We start from the raw sequence: 19,547 nt of genomic DNA on the forward strand, positions 1-19,547 counted from the left end.
TAGGATACTGTCTCAATGCTATGTTATGTTCTAGACTAGTTCCAGGGTGTTGTGACTACGGACCTCACACCCAAGCCTAGGATACTGTCTCAATGCTATGTTATGCTCTAGACTAGTTCCAGGGTGTTGTGACTACGGACCTCACACCCAGCCTAGGCTACTGTATCATTCTATGTTATGTGTTAGACTAGTTCCAGGGTGTTGTGACTACGGACCTCACAACCAAGCCTAGGATACTGTCTCAATGCTATGTTATGCTCTAGACTAGTTCCAGGGTGTTGTGACTACGGACCTCACACCCAGCCTAGGATACTGTCTCAATGCTATGTTATGTTCTAGACTAGTTCCAGGGTGTTGTGACTACGGACCTCACACCCAGCCTAGGATACTGTATCACTCTATGTTATGTGTTAGACTAGTTCCAGGGTGTTGTGAATACGGATCTCACACCCAAGACTAGCACTGTGTACTTGCATTACCTTAGCCCGCCACTAGGGTGTAGAGAGCTAGGATCTCACATCTAGTTAGGGCAAGTTTGTTCATATTATCCTGCAACCAGGTTTAGGCCCCTCTCCTAGGAAGCCTTTAGCCTATAGGGATTCACCCACAGTCTGGGGTGAATTCCCTTCTTCTTCTTACCTCCAGCTCCTCTGGTGGTTCTCACTCAAAGTGCTACTGTTACACCAAACACTCATATCTCAGGTGTCCAGAGGTTAGACATACCTGAATTATTGGTGATACTGCAGATCATCCATAATCTGGTGTATATCTGCATTACTGGTGATTCTGCAGATCACTAATAATCAGATTCTCTCTGCGTGTTGACACTCATCGTTGGTTGTTACGATAAGAAATGTCAGTTAAATATATCATATAGGAGACACACACAGTAATATTTGAGAAGTGAAATGAAGTTTATTGGATTTACAGAAAGTGAACAATAATTGTTTAAACAAAATTAGGCAGGTGCCTACATTTGGGCACCACAAACAAGAAATTAAATCAATATTTAGTGGATCCTCCTTTTGCAGAAATTACAGCCTCTAACGCGTCCTGTAAGTTCCAATGAGAGTCTGGATTCTGGTTGAAGATATTTTGGACCATTCCTCTTTACAAAATACCTCTAGTTCATTCAGGTTTGATGGCTTCCGAGCATGGACAGCTCTCTTTAACTCATACCACAGATTTTCAATTATATTCAGGTCTGGGGACTGAGATGGCCATTACAGAACATTGTACTTGTTCCTCTGCATAAATGCCTTAGTGGATTGTGAGCAGTGTTTAGGGTCGCTGTCTTGTGGAAAGATCCAGGCTCGGCGCAGCTTCAGCTTTGTCACTGATTCCTGGACATTGGTCTCCAGAATCTGCTGATACTGAGTGGAATCCATGCGTCCCTCAACTTTGACAAGATTCCCAGTCCCTGCACTGGCCACACAGCCCCACAGCATGATGGAACCACCACCATATTTTACTGTAGGTAGCAGGTGTTTTTCTTGGAATGCTGTGTTCTTTTTCGTCCATGCATAATGCCCCTTGTTATGCCCAAATAACACAATTTTAGTTTCATCAGTCCACAGCACCCTATTCCACAATGAAGCTGTCTTGTCCAAATGTGCTTTAGCATACCTCATGCGGCTCTGTTTGTGCTGTGGGCAGAGAAAAGGCTTCCTCTGCATCACTCTCACATACAGCATCTCCTTGTGTAAAGTACGCTGAATGGTTGAATGATGTACAGTGACTCCATGTGCAGCAAGATGATGTTGTAGGTCTTTGGTGCTGGTCTGTGGGTTGACTCTGACTGTTCTCACCATTCATCGCTTCCATCTATCCGAGATTTTTCTTGTCTGCCATTTTGAGGATTAAGTTGAACTGAGCCTGTGGTCTTCCATTTCCTCAATATGATTCTAGTTTCTGGAAACAGACAGCTGAAATTTCTGAGACCACTTTTTGTATCCTTCCCCTAAACCATGATGATGAACAATCTTTATCTTCAGGTCATTTGAGAGTTGTTTTGAGACCCCCCATGTTGCTACTCTTCAGAGAAAATTAAAAGAGGAGGGAAACTTACAATTGACCCCCTTAAATACTCCTTCTCATAATTGGATTCACCTGTGTATGTAGGTCAGGGGTCACTGAGCTTACCAAGCCAATATGAGTTCCAATAATTAGTTCTAAAGAATCAATAACATGACAACAGTGCCCAAATTTATGCACCTGCCTGATTCTGTTTAAACAATGACTTCACACTTTCTATAAATCCAATAAACTTCATTTCAAATATCACTGTGTGTGTCTCCTATATGATATATTTAACTGACATTTTTTATCGTAACAACCAACGATTTATACAGGAAAGTCATGACGATTAACAGGGTTGCCCAAACTTTCGCATCCCAGTGTATGTAATATTATTGGTACAGAGATTCAGGAGACCCAGAAAACAAGAAAAGTCTGAGATGTTTGTCTTGTGTTGAGGCTGGAGTTACCCTTTAGTTTCCATGTGCTGTGCTGACCATAGTAATGTCCTGTGTCTTCTCTGATGTGTCCCCCAGGTGACCACTGCCGCCCAGTCCTGCTGTCCGCACTGACCAGACAAGGAGCCCCCGGTTACATCAACGCTGTCTTTGTGAACGTGAGTCCCTCCAGGCTGTGTACTGCTCATCCGCTCACATCAGTATTATCATTATCCTGAGATATAAGGCAGGATCATCAGTCAAGCTAAGAGTAGCTCCACACTTGTCCGTACATAGATCGGTTCCGTTTTGGTAAATTTTTCCCTCCGTTTTTATCCTTTTGTAATGTATTTGGAGCATACATTTCCAGTCCGTGGTAACGTTTGCCCAGGAAGGAGGGAGGGGGGGGGGGGGGTGCCGATGTGGAGGGGGAAGCAGCCAGGATGGGACGACAGCGGTCGGCAGGAATGGGGTGTTCCCCCCTCTCACCTGGGTCCCCCGTCCCCGCTCCCCTCCAGCTATTTGCGCCAATTGTGAAAATATAGTGTAGGCGGTGAGTGGGGAGCTTACCTCCTCTCTTTGCATTCCACCGCTCACCGCTAGACTTCCTGCAATGTCGCTCTCTATACTTCGGAGGTGGCACTGCAGGAAGTGACACGGCGAGCAGAGGAAGTAGGAAGGTAGGCTTCCCCGTTCGCTGCCGACACTATGTTTTAACAAATTTTGAACAAATAGCTGGAGGGGTAGTGGGGACGGGGGACCCAGGTGAGGGAGGGTACGACACTCCTCCCCCACAGACCGCGGACCCCCCCCCATCCTCGCTGCTACCCCCTCCAACATGGCGGCCCCCTCCCCACTCACAGGCTGGGACACAGAAACTGATCCGTTTCTGAGCCCAAAGATGTCTGTGTAGTGGGGGATCCATTTTCTCATTGATTTTCACTACCCCTCCGTGTATCCGGGGTCCGAGAAACTCATGCAGATCCGGACCGTCCATTCAGTTTTTCAAAATGTATCCCCCGGAATGCAGATGGATCCTTTTTGAAACTGAGTGAAGAAGGATGCTATTTTTAACATTGGTATATGTGGCTCCGTTTTTGATCTGGGCCAAAAAACAGAGCCACGGATACGTTTTTAAAACAAGTGTGAACCTACTGTTACTGTTGTGTTAGAGGTTAAAGCCGTTCTCCGGGCCATTATTTCTTGTTTAGCCAGATCTGTCGCCTTCTTCTTAGCCTCACAAGCTAAGGCTAAAAGTGTAACTTGTTGAGTACCTTAAAGAACACGTGAAGTGAGAGGGATATGGTGACCGTTACGGATGCACTGGCACCATTTGCACAATCACACAAAACCAAACACACAAAGCTTGATTGGGAGTGCCACTTTAACTTTGTAGTGTTGCTTAATAAAACCCCCAGTGTTTATTTCAGTCTAAACCAGTCACTCTCTGCTCCACAGGAAAGTGTTGTTTATTTATCTTTCCAAGGAGAAGGGTGCAATAATCCCAGCAGATCCCCTCTCATTCTTCTCTGGTTCTACTTCAAAGGCCAGGGTTAGAAACCAGACCACCACTCATAAATTCCTCAATTCCTCAGCTGATCAGAGATACATTACTTCATACATTACTTTGGGGGGGGGGGGGGGGGGTGCTATGCAGGTGCTGGACCAATTTCTGGGGTAAGCACGCCACGGCAAAAAATGGGTGTGGCCATAACCTGTGGCGCGCTCCACGGCAAATAAATGGGCGTGGCAATGACTGGATGAGGGCAGAGCTAACTGTAATTTAAAAGTGCAACGCAGAGACAGTGGGCCCAAGTTTTGGTGACCCTTTTCCCAGAAAATTCACCTAATTGTGCAGGTTTTCTCAAGAAAATACACATAATGTGAGCAGATTTGCCCAGAAAATACGTTCAATCATGTCGGCAGATTTGATAAAAAAACACGTTCAATCATGTGGCAGATTTGACTAGAAAATACATGCAATCATGTGGCAGATTTGACCAGAAAATACATGCAATCATGTGGCAGATTTGACCAGAAAATACGTGCAATCATGTGGAAGATTTGAACAGAAAATACGTGCAATCATGTCGGCAGATTTGACCAGAAAATACGTGCAATCATGTGGCAGATTTGACCAGAAAATACGTGCAATAATGTGGCAGATTTGACCAGAAAATACATGCAATCATGTGGCAGATTTGACCAGAAAATAAATGCATTCATGTCGGCAGATTTGACCAGAAAATACATGCAATCATGTGAGCAAATTTGACCAGAAAATACGTGCAATCATGTGAGCAGATTTGACCAGAAAATACGTGCAATCATGTGACAGATTTGACCAGAAAATACATGCAATCATGTGGCAGATTTGACCAGAAAATACATGCAATCAAGTGGCAGATTTGACCAGAAAATACATGCAATCATGTGGCAGATTTGACCAGAAAATACATGCAATCATGTGGCAGATTTGACCAGAAAATACATGCAATCATGTGGCAGATTTGACCAGACAATATGTACAATCATGTGGCAGACCTGACCAGCAAATACACCTGCTAATATAAAAAAAAAAAAAACATTTACTCACCTGAAGCAGCAGCAGACCTCCTGTCCCGGCCTTTGTCCGGCGTGCAGCTCCCACAATCCTCTGCAGCCAGCAACTGAAACTCCCGCGCTGAGAGCAGGGCCTCGGGAAAATGGCGCCCGAAGCGCTGCACTGCAGACTCAAAGTCTCCAGTGCAGAACTTCGGACGCCATTTTACTGTAGCCCAGCTCTGCCGCTGCCGGAGCTGCGGGCTGCTGCTGCCGGTGAACTGACACAGCATCTATTAGACGCTGAAAGTCAGTTCAGAAAGTCAGCACCCCAAAGCACCCCCTTGTGTCGCCACTGCAGGGTAAATGACGTATAATGAATCTATGTATAACAATCTTAATTGTACTAACTAATCAGTTTTCCATAGATAGCAGGCATATCAACATTATCAGATATGCATTAGATCTGATGTGGGTGTGGCTAGCATGTGCAGCATTTTCTGGCACCGAGATCAAGTGTGCTCTGAAATGAAATATCATAATTTATATGTGTTTAGACTTCAAATAAAGCAGAGAATGCCAGGAATACGCCAGTATCATTCTCTGTGGGTTCTGATCAACTGACGCCGAGATATGACCAATGACCATTTCAGGTATTTCATATTTTCTGCCTGACATGACAGAGGGTGGAGCTGGTATAAAGTCCACAAGGACCAGCACACTCAGGGATTTCTTCCAAAACTCATAGAAATCTTTATTACAAAATCTTCAGCATCATAAACATTAAAATACATGAACCGTCACAGGGACAATCCAGCAATACGATAACCGCCAAAGAGGGTCAATGTCCATCAAAAGCCTAGTCCCCAAGCAAACAAAGTATTTATAGCAGTCAGGTAGACAAAGGTAACCATAATATAGAAAGTCCAAACATCACGGCGACTGACACCAGCCAAGAGCTGTTTCAGGCGTACAACAGCCCATCTTCAAGCCAAGTAAAGTGCCAAGTAAAGTGCATGACTTGGCTTGAAGACGGGTTGTACGCCTGAAACAGCTCTTGGCCGCCCGGTGTCTGTCGCTGTGATGTTTGGACAATCTATATGATGGTGACCTTTGTCTACCCGACTGCTATAAATACACTGTGTGCTTGGGGACTAGGTTTTTGATGGACATTGACCCTCTTTGGCGGTTATCGTATTGCTGGATTGTCCCTGTGACAGCTCATGTATTTTAATGTTTATGATGCTGAAGATTTTGTAATAAAGATTTCTATGAGTTTTGGAAGAAATCCCTGAGAGTGCTGGTCCTTGTGGACTTTATACTGGGTGTCCGACCTGGTGCTCTGGCGGACTAACCTTGCACCTCAGTATATGCTGTGGGGGAGTCCACACTTGGACATAGAGGGTGGAGCTGGGGCATGTAGCAGAACTGCCCATCTCCCATTACCATCTCCACCCTCCAGCGGAGAAAGAGTTAGAACTGCTGGACACACAGGCTGTGAGGAGAGTCCCTGCCAGTATCCATATTCCATCAAGGATCTGGGCTTTCCATCATTGGACTAAGTCTATTACTTACCATCACAAAGGGCACAGTAATCTGACACACATCTCTGACATTATACTCTGTTATTTTCACAGTTATTCCTTTTATTTTTGATGTATCAATCTGTCAAATTGCTGTATTAACCATTTGTCTAAGTGCTTCTTCAGAAACCTCTGTGAAGAGTTCCGTGTTTCCTAGGAGAACGTTACCATAACTGGGTTTATTGATATTTTTGCTATCTCTTCTCTAGAAAGGATGTTGAATTAACCCTTTCCCACAGGATTTAGCTAGAGTTAGATTGCGTATTTGCATGCCTATTGCAGATTGGTGGCAGCGACCCGATCTCTATACGAGATCACAGATTGTATCGATTGTACATGCAATCAAAATTATACTGTGTGTGTAGTCACCAACCAATACAAAAGGTTACTTTGCCTGCAGTGCTGACTGCCGTCGGGATTCCCTCAGGGTCTGAGGCTGAATGGTAAACTGCGGCAAAGGGAACAGGAGTTGGAGGATGATGTCACAGTGACTGCCATATTTATTTCCTTATAAACAATACCAATTGCCTGGCTGTCCTGCTGTCCACTATCTCTAATTGTTTTACCCATAGCCCCTGAACAAGCATGCAGCATATCAGGTGCTCTGACTGAAGTGTGACTGAATTAGCTGCATGCTTGTTTCAGGGTTGTGATTCAGACACTTGAGGAATGCTCTTTGGCAGGAGAGGGGGTGGGGCATAAATGGCGGTGTATCTCTCCCCAATACGTGACAGGAGAGGGGGTGGGGCATAAATGGTGGTGTATCGCTGCCCAATACATAACAGGAAAGGGGGTGGGGCATAAATGGTGGTGTATCGCTGCCCAATACATAACAGGAGAGGGGGTGGGGCATAAATTACGGTGTATCTCTCCCCAATACGTGACAGAAGAGGGGGTGGGGCATAAATGGCGGTGTATCGCCGCCCAATACGTGACAGGTCCAGTATGAGTGTTTTGTGTGAACTGGTTCCTCTCTTCCTGTAGACCAGCAGCCGGGAGGACGGTGTGATCGTCACGCAGCTCCCCTTGAAGCAGACGTTGGGAGATTTCTGGGCACTGGTCTGGGACTACAAGTGTACGGCGGTGGTGATGATGCAGGGAGCGGCAGATCTACAAGAGGTCAGCGCCATTCTTACCCCTCCTCTATGGTACTGATGATGTACTTCAGCCAGGAGAACGTGATATAAATAGGGCTGCTAATAATAATGTGTGATATTAGAACAACTGATTCTGACCCCAGGGTTCGAATCTCGGCTCTGCCTGTACAGTAAGCCAGCACCTATTCAGTAGGAGACCTTGGGCCAGTCTCCCTAACACTGCTACTGCCTATAGAGCGCCCCCTAGTGGCTGCAGCTCTGGCGCTCTGAGTCCGCCAGGAGAAAAGCGCGATATAAGTTTTTTGTGTTAGTTTGTTTGTTTTTGTTTGTTTACCATAAATGACTTCCTGATGAGCTCCCCACTCACTGTGTGCTGAAGAGCTGAGATTGTTCTGCACAGGGAGGATAAGGAGTGCGGAGGAACTATTTATAATAAAAGGGTAGTAAAATATATAATACATGCTCTTATAATATCTTGTCTGGACTATTGTAACATACTACTTTGTGGACTAGCAACTAACAGACCTGCTCCTCTCATTCATTTCTCCTCTCGATCTTCCTCTGCTGCTCCTCTCTACCAGCTAACAGACTGGCCCCGCTCCAATCTGTACTGAACCCTGCTGCTCCTCTCATTCATCTCTCTTCCCGCTCTTCCTCTGCTGCTCCTCTCTGCTAACTAACAGACCTGCCCCGCTTTAATCTGTACTGAACTCTGCTGCTCCTCTCATTCATCTCTCCTCTCGCTCTTCCTCTGCTGCTCCTCTCTACCAACTAACAGACTGGCCCCGCTCCAATCTGTACTGACCTCAGCTGCTCCTCTCATTCATCTCTCTTCTCACTCTTCCTCTGCTGCTCCTCTCTACCAGCTAACAGACCTGCCCCGCTCCAATCTGTACTGAACTCTGCTGCTCCTCTCATTCATCTCTCCTCTCGCTCTTCCTCTGCTGCTCCTCTCTACCAGCTAACAGACCTGCCCCGCTCCAATCTGTACTGACCTCACCTGCTCCGCTCATTCATCTCTCTTCTCGCTCCTCCTCTGCTGCTCCTCTCTACCAGCTAACAGACTGGCCCCGCTCCAATCTGTACTGATCTCAACTGCTCCTCTCAATCATCTCTCTTCTCGCTCTTCCTCTGCTGCTCCTCTCTACCAACTAACAGACCTGCCCCGCTCCAATCTGTACTGACCTCAGCTGCTCCTCTCATTCATCTCTCCTCTCGCTCTTCCTCTGCTGCTCCTCTCTACCAGCTAACAGACTGGCCCCGCTCCAATCTGTACTGAACTCAGCTGCTCCTCTCATTCATCTCTCCTCTCACTCTTCCTCTGCTGCTCCTCTCTACCAGCTAACAGACTAGCCCCGCTCCAATCTGTACTGATCTCAGCTGTTCCTCTTATTCATCTCTCCTCTCGCTCTTCCTCTGCTGCTCCTCTCTACCAACTAACAGACTAGCCCCGCTCCAATCTGTACTGATCTCAGCTGCTCCTCTCATTCATCTCTCTTCTCGCTCTTCCTCTGCTGCTCCTCTCTACCAACTAACAGACTAGCACCGCTCCAATCTGTACTGATCTCAGCTGCTCCTCTCATTCATCTCTCTTCTTGCTCCTCCTCTGCTGCTCCTCTCTACCAACTAACAGACTGGTCCCGCTCCAATTTGTACTGAGCTCAGCTGCTCCTCTCATTCATCTCTCTTCCCGCTCTTCCTCTGCTGCTCCTTTCTACCAGCTAACAGACTGGCCCTGCTCCAATCTGTACTGCACTCTGCTGCTTCTCTCATTCATCTCTCTTCCCGCTCTTCCTCTGCTGCTCCTCTCTACCAACTAACAGACTGGCCCCGCTCCAATCTGTACTGAGCTCAGCTGCTCCTCTCATTCATCTCTCTTCTCACTCTTCCTCTGCTGCTCCTCTCTACCAACTAACAGACCTGCCCCGCTCAGGGGAGGACTGGCCCAGGGGGACGGGGGGCAATTGCCCCCCGGGCCGCCCGAATCTTAAGTAATTAGGGCCGGCCGCTGCTATACGCATATACGCAGCGGCCGCAGACATACCATAGGTGACATACCACAGGTGACAGGTTCGCAGTGGGGATCACAACCTCGAGCGATATTTCCCGGCAAGTTGAAGTATCCAATCAGAGAAGGGGCTGAGGCGGCCGGCCGTGGTGTGCCCTTGTGCGTGGCTGCGCCTGCGGTGGATGTGAGCGGCACAAGGACACAAATAGCTTAGGTCCTCTCCGGCCCGGTGGGTTGACCCTGCTTGACTCCGCCCCCCGCCTGGAGCCATTGCCGCCCGCAACGTGCTGCTGTGCCTGCGGTGTCATCGGAGTGAGCTGGCTCACTCTTCAGCTTTCTGTGCTGGGGGGGCTGGGGGCCTGGAGCTGCGGCTACGAGTGGCTGGCTGGAGGAGTCGGACACAGTCCTCCCCTGTGCTGCTGTGCCTGAGGTGTCATCGGAGTGAGCTGTCTCACTCTTCAGCTTTCTGTGCTGGGGGGGGGGGGGGCTGGGGAGCTGTGGCTACGAGTGGCTGGCTGTCCTGGCTGGAGGAGTCGGACACTCTGGGGGCTGGGAGTCGGAGATGCCACCTATAGCTGCTTGCTGCTGTGGAGGAGGAGGAGGTGTAGGACTGAGGAGACAGGAGGATAGAGGAGGTCGGGTCCAGGTTGCCAGAGGAGAAGGTGGTTTTTATAAAAAAAAATTCTGTACTTCTTCTCCCTTCTTGTCACTGAGTTACTCACACTTTGCTGCCTGCCAGCTACTGCTGTCAAATTCAATTCTCTGTCCAGGTCAGTGCCCTCTGAGTTTTTTTTTGTGTGATAATCATCCCCATTCTGACCCTGGCCTGAGGGCAGGGCCGGATTTAGGGCAAGGCCGCCTAGGCCATGGCCTAGGGCACCACAGGAGCAAGGGCACCAAAGCAGCAGACTAAACTGGTACAAGCTTGCAAATGCTGCAATGCAGGGAGATCAGGCAAGCACCTGTACTCTGCTGCTAGCTTCCTGTGCAGCAGCCACCTTGCTCTCTGTGCACGTTTGCATTGTGGCCAGCTGCTATGAACTTAGGCAGCATTGGAGACAGAAAGGAAGAGGAAGCTTCTGCACTGGAGATGAGCTGAGAAATGAGTGACACTGATGGCTGCTGCGGTGTGAAGGCAAGCTGGCTACCTATACTGAAGGAGGGTGGGAAAAAGGGGGGATTAAGGGAGTCATCTCGCCACCTATAACGAAGGGGGGTGGCTGGTGACAGTGGCCTTGGGCGGTAAAGAGTACAAATTCGGCCCTGCCTGAGGGGGAACGTTTTTCTTCTTGTGGTGTGATTGGCGGCAGGGGAGGGGGGAGGCAGGCAGTTAGGCACTGTCAAACAGGTAGTTGGAGGGGGGGGGGGGGGGGGGGGGGGGTTTGGGTAGGTGTCAGACAAGTAGTTTGTATGGTGGGTGGGCAGGAGTGGGGTTAGGCATCACCAGGTAGGTAGGTTTGTGTGTGTGTGTGTAGCGGGGGGTTGTTTAAAGGAGTTATCAGGCATTTTTAATGAAATAAGTGCTACCTCCAGCCCCAAGCTCCCAGCATGTCCCTCACCGCAGCTCTGCAGTCAGCCATTCGCTGCCGCTGCCTCCCAGTCCCCGGCGATGGCACCAGTCCGACCTGGATGTCGGCCTGTACTGCGCCTGTGCGAGCAGCACTGTCAATCACCGCCACGTGGACCGGAGTGTACTGCGCAGGCGTAGTAGTTCTGCGTCTGCACAGTACGCTGTGGTCCATGTGGCGGTGATTGACAGCGCCGCTCGCACAGGCGCAGTCGGCCTGACGTCATCGCCGGGGGCTGGGAGGCAGCGGCAGCGAACAGCTGACTGCAGAGCTGCGGCGAGGGACATGCTGGAAGCTTGGGGCTGGACGAGCCCTGGGTAAGTAGCACTTATTTTCATAAAAAAAAAAAAAAGCCTGATAACTCCTTTAAGGTTATGCATCAGACACAGACAGGTAGATTGTGCGGAGAAATAGGGTTAGGCATCAGGTACATAGTGTGTGTGTGTGTGTGTGTGTGTGTGTGTGTGTGTGTGTGTGTGTGTGTGTGTGTGTGTGTGTGTGTGTGTGTGTGTGTGTGTGTGTGTGTGTGTGTGTGTGTGTGTGTGTGTGTGTGTGTGTGTGTGTGTGTGTGTGTGTGTGTGTGTGTGTGTGTGTGTGTGTGTCTGGGGCTGTTAGTCATCACAATTTGAAGATTTGCACACAAGAAAGATATGGCTTTGGGCTGGGGATGCCGTGAAACGGGCCTCTAGTTTGTGTTTGTGTTGTCCCCCCAGGCCAAAAGGTCCCAGTCCTCCCCTGGCCCCACTCCAATCTGTACTGACCTCAGCTGCTCCTCTCATTCATCTCTCTTCCCGCTCTTCCTCTGCTGCTCCTCTCTACCAGCTAACAGACCTGCCCCGCTCCAATCTGTACTGATCCCAGCTGCTCCTCATTCATCTCTCCTCTCGCTCCTCCTCTGCTGCTCCTCTCTACCAGCTAACAGACTGGCCCCGCTCCAATCTGTACTGAGCTCAGCTGCTCCTCTCATTCATCTCTCTTCTCGCTCTTCCTCTGCTTCTCCTCTCTACCAGCTAACAGACTGGCTCCGCTCCAATCTGTACTGAACTCAGCTGCTCCTCTCATTCATCTCTCTTCCCGCTCTTCCTCTACTGCTCCTCTCTACCAGCTAACAGACTAGCACCGCTCCAATCTGTACTGATCTCAGCTGCTCCTCTCATTCATCTCTCCTCTCGCTCTTCCTCTGCTGCTCCTCTCTACCAGCTAACAGACTGGCCCCGCTCCAATCTGTACTGAGCTCAGCTGCTCCTCTCATTCATCTCTCTTCCCGCTCTTCCTCTGCTGCTCCTCTCTACCAGCTAACAGACTGGCTCTGCTCCAATCTGTACTGATCTCAGCTGCTCCTCTCATTAATCTCTCCTCTCGCTCTTCCTCTGCTGCTCCTCTCTACCAACTAACAGACTGGCCCCGCTCCAATCTGTACTGATCTCAGCTGCTCCTCTCATTCATCTCTCCTCTCGCTCTTCCTCTGCTGCTCCTCTCTACCAGCTAACAGACTGGCCCCACTCCAATCTGTACTGAGCTCAGCTGCTCCTCTCATTCATCTCTCTTCTCACTCTTCCTCTGCTGCTCCTCTCTACCAACTAACAGACTGGCTCTGCTCCAATCTGTACTGATCTCAGCTGCTCCTCTCATTCATCTCTCCTCTCGCTCTTCCTCTGCTGCTCCTCTCTACCAACTAACAGACTGGCCCCGCTCCAATCTGTACTGAACTCAGCTGCTCCTCTCATTAATCTCTCCTCTCGCTCTTCCTCTGCTGCTCCTCTCTACCAGCTAACAGACTGGCTCTGCTCCAATCTGTACTGAACTCAGCTGCTCCTCTCATTCATCTCTCTTCCCGCTCTTCCTCTGCTGCTCCTCTCTACCAACTAACAGACTGGCCCCGCTCCAATCTGTACTGAACTCAGCTGCTCCTCTCATTAATCTCTCCTCTCGCTCTTCCTCTGCTGCTCCTCTCTACCAGCTAACAGACTGGCTCTGCTCCAATCTGTACTGAACTCAGCTGCTCCTCTCATTAATCTCTCCTCTCGCTCTTCCTCTGCTGCTCCTCTCTACCAGCTAACAGACTGGCCCCGCTCCACTCTGTACTGATCTCAGCTGCTCCTCTCATTCATCTCTCTTCCCGCTCTCCCTCTGCTGCTCCTCTCTGCCAACTAACAGACTGGCCCCGCTCCAATCTGTACTGAACTCAGCTGCTCCTCTCATTCATCTCTCTTCCCGCTCTTCCTCTGCTGCTCCTCTCTACCAACTAACAGACTGGCTCTGCTCCAATCTGTACTGATCTCAGCTGCTCCTCTCATTCATCTATCCTCCTGCTCCTCCTCTGCTGCTCCCCTCTGCCAAGCTCTTCATTGGCTGACAATTACCGGGAGGATCCACTTTAAACTCTTACCCCTAACCTACAAAGCTCTCCACAATCTCTCTCCCCTGTACATCTCCTCAGTAGTTTCCAGATACCAACCCAACCGCAATCTCAGATCTGCACATGATGACCTTCTATTGTCCTCCTCTAGAATCATCTCTTCACATTCACGTTCACAAGATTTTGCACGTGCTTCACCCCTCCTCTGGAATTCCCTCCCACAACACATTCTTCACTCTCCAACCTCTGATATCTTTAAACGTGCTCTCAAAACTTTTTCCAACAAGCACACGCTCTACCTTAGGCCGTTTCCCCTTCAACCTCTGGCTAAGTCAATCACCATACTGGTCAACCTAAAAACACACTGCCTCTAGGCATACATAGTGTATTATATTACCCCACCTCTTGTGCCCTCCCTATTCCTGTACATTGTAATCTCGCAAGGGCAGAGCTCTCTCACCTTTTGTGTCTGTACATTTGTTCATCATGTTACATTTCTCACTGTAATTACCGTCTATCAATTCTGTATTGTGTAGCAGTGTCTAACGTTATATGTTGTGTATCCCATTGTCTCTATGATTATATACTCCATCTTTATGTATTACTCTGTACAGCGCTACAAAATACAGTATTTTGGCACTTTATAAATCAATAATGATAATAATACTAATAATATGAATAATAATAAACTATTCCGAATCAGTGGGGACATTTTAGAGTCACATTTATCAAACAAAGATCAGTACACTATTATTATAGTTGTTGTTAATATATATATATATATTTACACACACACACACACACACACACACACACACACACACACACACACACACACACACACACACACACACACACACACACACATATACACACACACACACACACACACACACACACACACACACACACACACACACACACACACACACACACACACACACACACACTGTACACACACACACACACACACACACACACACTGTACACACACACACACTGTACACACACACACACACACACACACACACTATACACACACACACACTATACACACACACACACACACACACACACACATATATATATATATATACACATATATATATATATATATATATATATATATATATATATATATAGTGCCAACATCTTCTGTAGTGCTGTACAGTGTGCAAAACAAATATTGGAGAGCAGAGTTACAGAAGACCTACAACACACACAGTACAATCAGGACATCCAGTAATAAAAGTAATATATATATATATATTTGATGTGTGATAATGACAATATTCTTTTTTGCATATATTTTCATGAAAATAATGTTAAATTCGATTTTCGAGCAAAAATGTCATCAAAAAGTAATTTTTATTTTTTTCTGCTTTTCGCAGTTTTTTGTTATAATTTGTTGCTGAAAAAAAAATTGATTTTCTGTGTTTTTATTGTAAAATTTCAATTTTTTACGTTTTTTGCAAAAAAAAAGAAAAAAAAAAAAGCAAGAACGCAAAAATACAATTTATCTTCATGAATATTTCCTTGAAATCGAAAATAAAATTTTCAATGCAAAAATGACTTTAGCGGACATTTGCAAGTAACACTGTTGATGTGTAATTTAAAATAATACTGGCACATTTTATAAAACACAAAAGAAACAGGAAACACTAGGAGGAAGCCCCTGCCCTTGCAAGCTGAAAAGAGGTGAGTATAATCAGGAGTACACACATGATGGAGGCTAGCAGTCCTGCCCTGTGTGGACTATGCCTGATGTCTGCTGGGAGTACTGGGTAATGAATATCATTATTTCATCCTCTACAGAATGGCTGCCGGTTCTGGCCGGAGAAAGGGGAGACCAGATACGGCGTCTTCAGGGTCAGGACCACGGCACGGAACACAGGAAGCGGCTACACGGTGTCAACACTGAGCCTGAGGAAGAGCGATGAGGTAAGAGGAGGTGTCCATTAGGGGGAGGTACTGAGCTGCTGTACAGCCATACTCATAATATCCCACAGTGCAATCAGTTCATACGTTTCAGCTGCTTTGGTGTTCGTGACAGGTGACATAACAGGTGCACTAGAGCGGCAACAATGAGATGACAGGTGTCAACAGGCACTAGAGGGGAAATAGTGAGACTACAGGTTTTACCAGGCACTAAATGGGCACCAATGAAAAGAGAGAGGTTTCAACAGACACTAGAGGAGCAATAATAACGACTGACCTTTTTCTCTGCTCATCTTTTCTGCCCGGTTTGGTGGTGGATCAGTGATGGTTGGGGCATATCCATGGACGTATACACAGACCACTACAGGCTGGACAATGGCACACTAACTGCCATTAGGTGTTAGGATGAAATCCTTGGACCCACTATCAGACCCTATGCTGGTGCACAGGGCCCTGGGCTTCTTTCTGGTGCATAACAGCCTCCTGGGGTGAGAGTATGCAGGCACTTACTGCAGTATGAAGGAACTGATGTTATTGACTGGTATGATTTTACTTTGGGGAGGACACTGGAGCACCAGGAGGAAACCCATATGAACAATGGGAGAATGTTATTAATAATCAGCCTCTGTTACTCCACAGTCACCTGACACCAGCCTGGAGGTGAAGCTGTGGCAGCTAGACTCATGGCCTCTGGACAAGCCTCTTCCAGGGAATCTGGTGGCCGTCATCAGTGTGATCGGAGAAACTGAGAAGTGGCAACAGCAGACATCCGAGAGTCACATCCTAGTCACCTGCAGGTACGTTCAGCTCCTCCTCTGTGGAAGTGACCATCTTAGAGGATCGGGGGGGGGGGGGGAGGGAGGGATCTGTGGAAGTGACCACCTTAGAGAATTACAGGGAAGGGAAGAGGGAGGAATCTGTGGAAGTGAGACCACCTTAGAGGATCAGAGGGGGGGGGGGAACCAGGGTGGAATCCATGGAAGTGACTTTCTAGGAGGATCAAAGGGGAGGGTACAGGGTGGAATATGTGGAAATGACAACCTAGGAACATTAGAGGGGAGGGAACAGGGAGGGATCTGTGGAAGTGACCACCTAGGAACATCAGAGGGGAGGGAAAAGGGAGAAAAGTGTGGAAAACTAGTGTTTTTTGGGGCAGAGACTGAGAGGTTGGAGCATAGAAAAAAATCTGCCTGAGAACACTGTAGCCTACAGCACTGGTGGTCTGTGGAGCAGGAAGTGAGGGGGTGGAGCATAGACTGAATCTGCCTGAGAACACTGCAGCCTGTAGCACTAGCGGACTATGGTGCAGGAAGTGAGGGGGTGGAGCATAGACTGAATCTGCCTGAGAACACTGCAGCCTGTAGCACTAGCGGACTATGGTGCAGGAAGTGAGGGGGTGGAGCATAGACTGAATCTGCCTGAGAACACTGCAGCCTGTAGCACTAGCGGACTATGGTGCAGGAAGTGAGGGGGTGGAGCATAGACTGAATCTGCCTGAGAACACTGCAGCCTGTAGCACTAGCGGACTATGGTGCAGGAAGTGAGGGGGTGGAGCATAGACTGAATCTGCCTGATAACACTGCAGCCTGTAGCACTGGTGGTCTGTGGAGCAGGAAGTGAGGGGGTGGAGCATAGACTGAATCTGCCTGAGAACACTGCAGCCTGTAGCACTAGCGGACTATGGTGCAGGAAGTGAGGGGGTGGAGCATAGACTGAATCTGCCTGAGAACACTGCAGCCTGTAGCACTAGCGGACTATGGTGCAGGAAGTGAGGGGGTGGAGCATAGACTGAATCTGCCTGATAACACTGCAGCCTGTAGCACTAGCGGACTATGGTGCAGGAAGTGAGGGGGTGGAGTATAGACTGAATCTGCCTGATAACACTGCAGCCTGTAGCACTAGCGGACTATGGTGCAGGAAGTGAGGGGGTGGAGCATAGACTGAATCTGCCTGATAACACTGCAGCCTGTAGCACTAGCGGACTATGGTGCAGGAAGTGAGGGGGTGGAGCATAGACTGAATCTGCCTGATAACACTGCAGCCTGTAGCACTAGCGGAGTATGGTGCAGGAAGTGAGGGGGTGGAGCAGAGACTGAATCTGCCTGAGAACACTGCAGCCTGTAGCACTAGCGGACTATGGTGCAGGAAGTGAGGGGGTGGAGCATAGACTGAATCTGCCTGAGAACACTGCAGCCTGTAGCACTAGCGGACTATGGTGCAGGAAGTGAGGGGGTGGAGCATAGACTGAATCTGCCTGAGAACACTGCAGCCTGTAGCACTAGCGGACTATGGTGCAGGAAGTGAGGGGGTGGAGCATAGACTGAATCTGCCTGAGAACACTGCAGCCTGTAGCACTAGCGGACTATGGTGCAGGAAGTGAGGGGGTGGAGCATAGACTGAATCTGCCTGAGAACACTGCAGCCTGTAGCACTAGCGGACTATGGTGCAGGAAGTGAGGGGGTGGAGCATAGACTGAATCTGCCTGATAACACTGCAGCCTGTAGCACTGGTGGTCTGTGGAGCAGGAAGTGAGGGGGTGGAGCATAGACTGAATCTGCCTGAGAACACTGCAGCCTGTAGCACTAGCGGACTATGGTGCAGGAAGTGAGGGGGTGGAGCATAGACTGAATCTGCCTGAGAACACTGCAGCCTGTAGCACTAGCGGAGTATGGTGCAGGAAGTGAGGGGGTGGAGCATAGACTGAATCTGCCTGATAACACTGCAGCCTGTAGCACTAGCGGACTATGGTGCAGGAAGTGAGGGGGTGGAGTATAGACTGAATCTGCCTGATAACACTGCAGCCTGTAGCACTAGCGGACTATGGTGCAGGAAGTGAGGGGGTGGAGCATAGACTGAATCTGCCTGATAACACTGCAGCCTGTAGCACTAGCGGACTATGGTGCAGGAAGTGAGGGGGTGGAGCATAGACTGAATCTGCCTGATAACACTGCAGCCTGTAGCACTAGCGGAGTATGGTGCAGGAAGTGAGGGGGTGGAGCAGAGACTGAATCTGCCTGATAACACTGCAGCCTGTAGCACTAGCGGACTGTGGTGCAGGAAGTGAGGGGGTGGAGCATAGACTGAATCTATCTGATAACATTGCAGCCTGTAGCATTGGTGGTCTGTGGTGCAGGAAGTGAGGGGGTGGAGCATAGGCGGTCATCTAGGACAATATTTGCATCTCATGATTATCATCTCATGTGTGTGCTCTGTGGTTGCAGTGATGGAGCGTCCCGCTCGGGTCTCCTCTGTGCCGGAATCATACTCTGTGACCAGATCCGCAGTGATGGCTGCTTAGACGTATCCCAGGCTGTGCGGTCGTTACGCAGGAGGCGGAGCCAGTTCATCCCCAGTCTGGTATGTTGTTTTCCATCGCACATCCCCAAATGCTATATATATATATATATATATATATATATATATATATATATATATATAAAGCGTTTATTGCCAATGAGGGTCTGGTGGAGATACTTCCAGATCCTGTAACAGGATATAATGTTTCCATGGACTGACTTGGCCAGACAGACTCCGTGCTGAAGGACACTAGTAAGCAGCAGTGCAGTAATGTGGTGACTTGGCCAGACAGACTCCGTGCTGAAGGACACTAGTAAGCAGCAGTGCAGTAATGTGGTGACTTGGCCAGACAGACTCTGAGCTGAAGGACACTAGTAAGCAGCAGTGCAGTAATGTGGTGACTTGGCCAGACAGACTCTGAGCTGAAGGACACTAGTAAGCAGCAGTGCAGTAATGTGGTGACTTGGCCAGACAGACTCGGTGCTGAAGGACACTAGTAAGCAGCAGTGCAGTAATGTGGTGACTTGGCCAGACAGACTCTGAGCTGAAGGACACTAGTAAGCAGCAGTGCAGTAATGTGGTGACTTGGCCAGACAGACTCTGAGCTGAAGGACACTAGTAAGCAGCAGTGCAGTAATGTGGTGACTTGGCCAGACAGACTCTGAGCTGAAGGACACTAGTAAGCAGCAGTGCAGTAATGTGG

General features: G+C 48.6%; 1 protein-coding gene across 3 annotated transcripts in view; it reads left to right on the forward strand.

Annotated features, from left to right (window-relative positions):
- Positions 1-19,547, forward strand: part of LOC137562144 (receptor-type tyrosine-protein phosphatase kappa-like) — a 374,827-nt gene that overhangs the window by 340,938 nt on the left and 14,342 nt on the right. For 2 of the 3 annotated variants that reach the window (XM_068273487.1, XM_068273479.1), the window contains exons 29-33: positions 2,553-2,632; positions 7,562-7,696; positions 15,425-15,550; positions 16,187-16,344; positions 18,769-18,904. In XM_068273487.1, coding sequence (XP_068129588.1) covers positions 2,553-2,632; positions 7,562-7,696; positions 15,425-15,550; positions 16,187-16,344; positions 18,769-18,904 — 635 coding nt within the window. Of the gene's footprint in view, positions 1-2,552; positions 2,633-7,561; positions 7,697-15,424; positions 15,551-16,186; positions 16,345-18,768; positions 18,905-19,547 lie in introns of those variants that run through there. The other variant, XM_068273493.1, reaches the window with a different exon arrangement.

Source organism: Hyperolius riggenbachi, chromosome 1 (genome assembly GCF_040937935.1).
Source record: "Hyperolius riggenbachi isolate aHypRig1 chromosome 1, aHypRig1.pri, whole genome shotgun sequence".
Taxonomy (NCBI): domain Eukaryota; kingdom Metazoa; phylum Chordata; class Amphibia; order Anura; family Hyperoliidae; genus Hyperolius; species Hyperolius riggenbachi.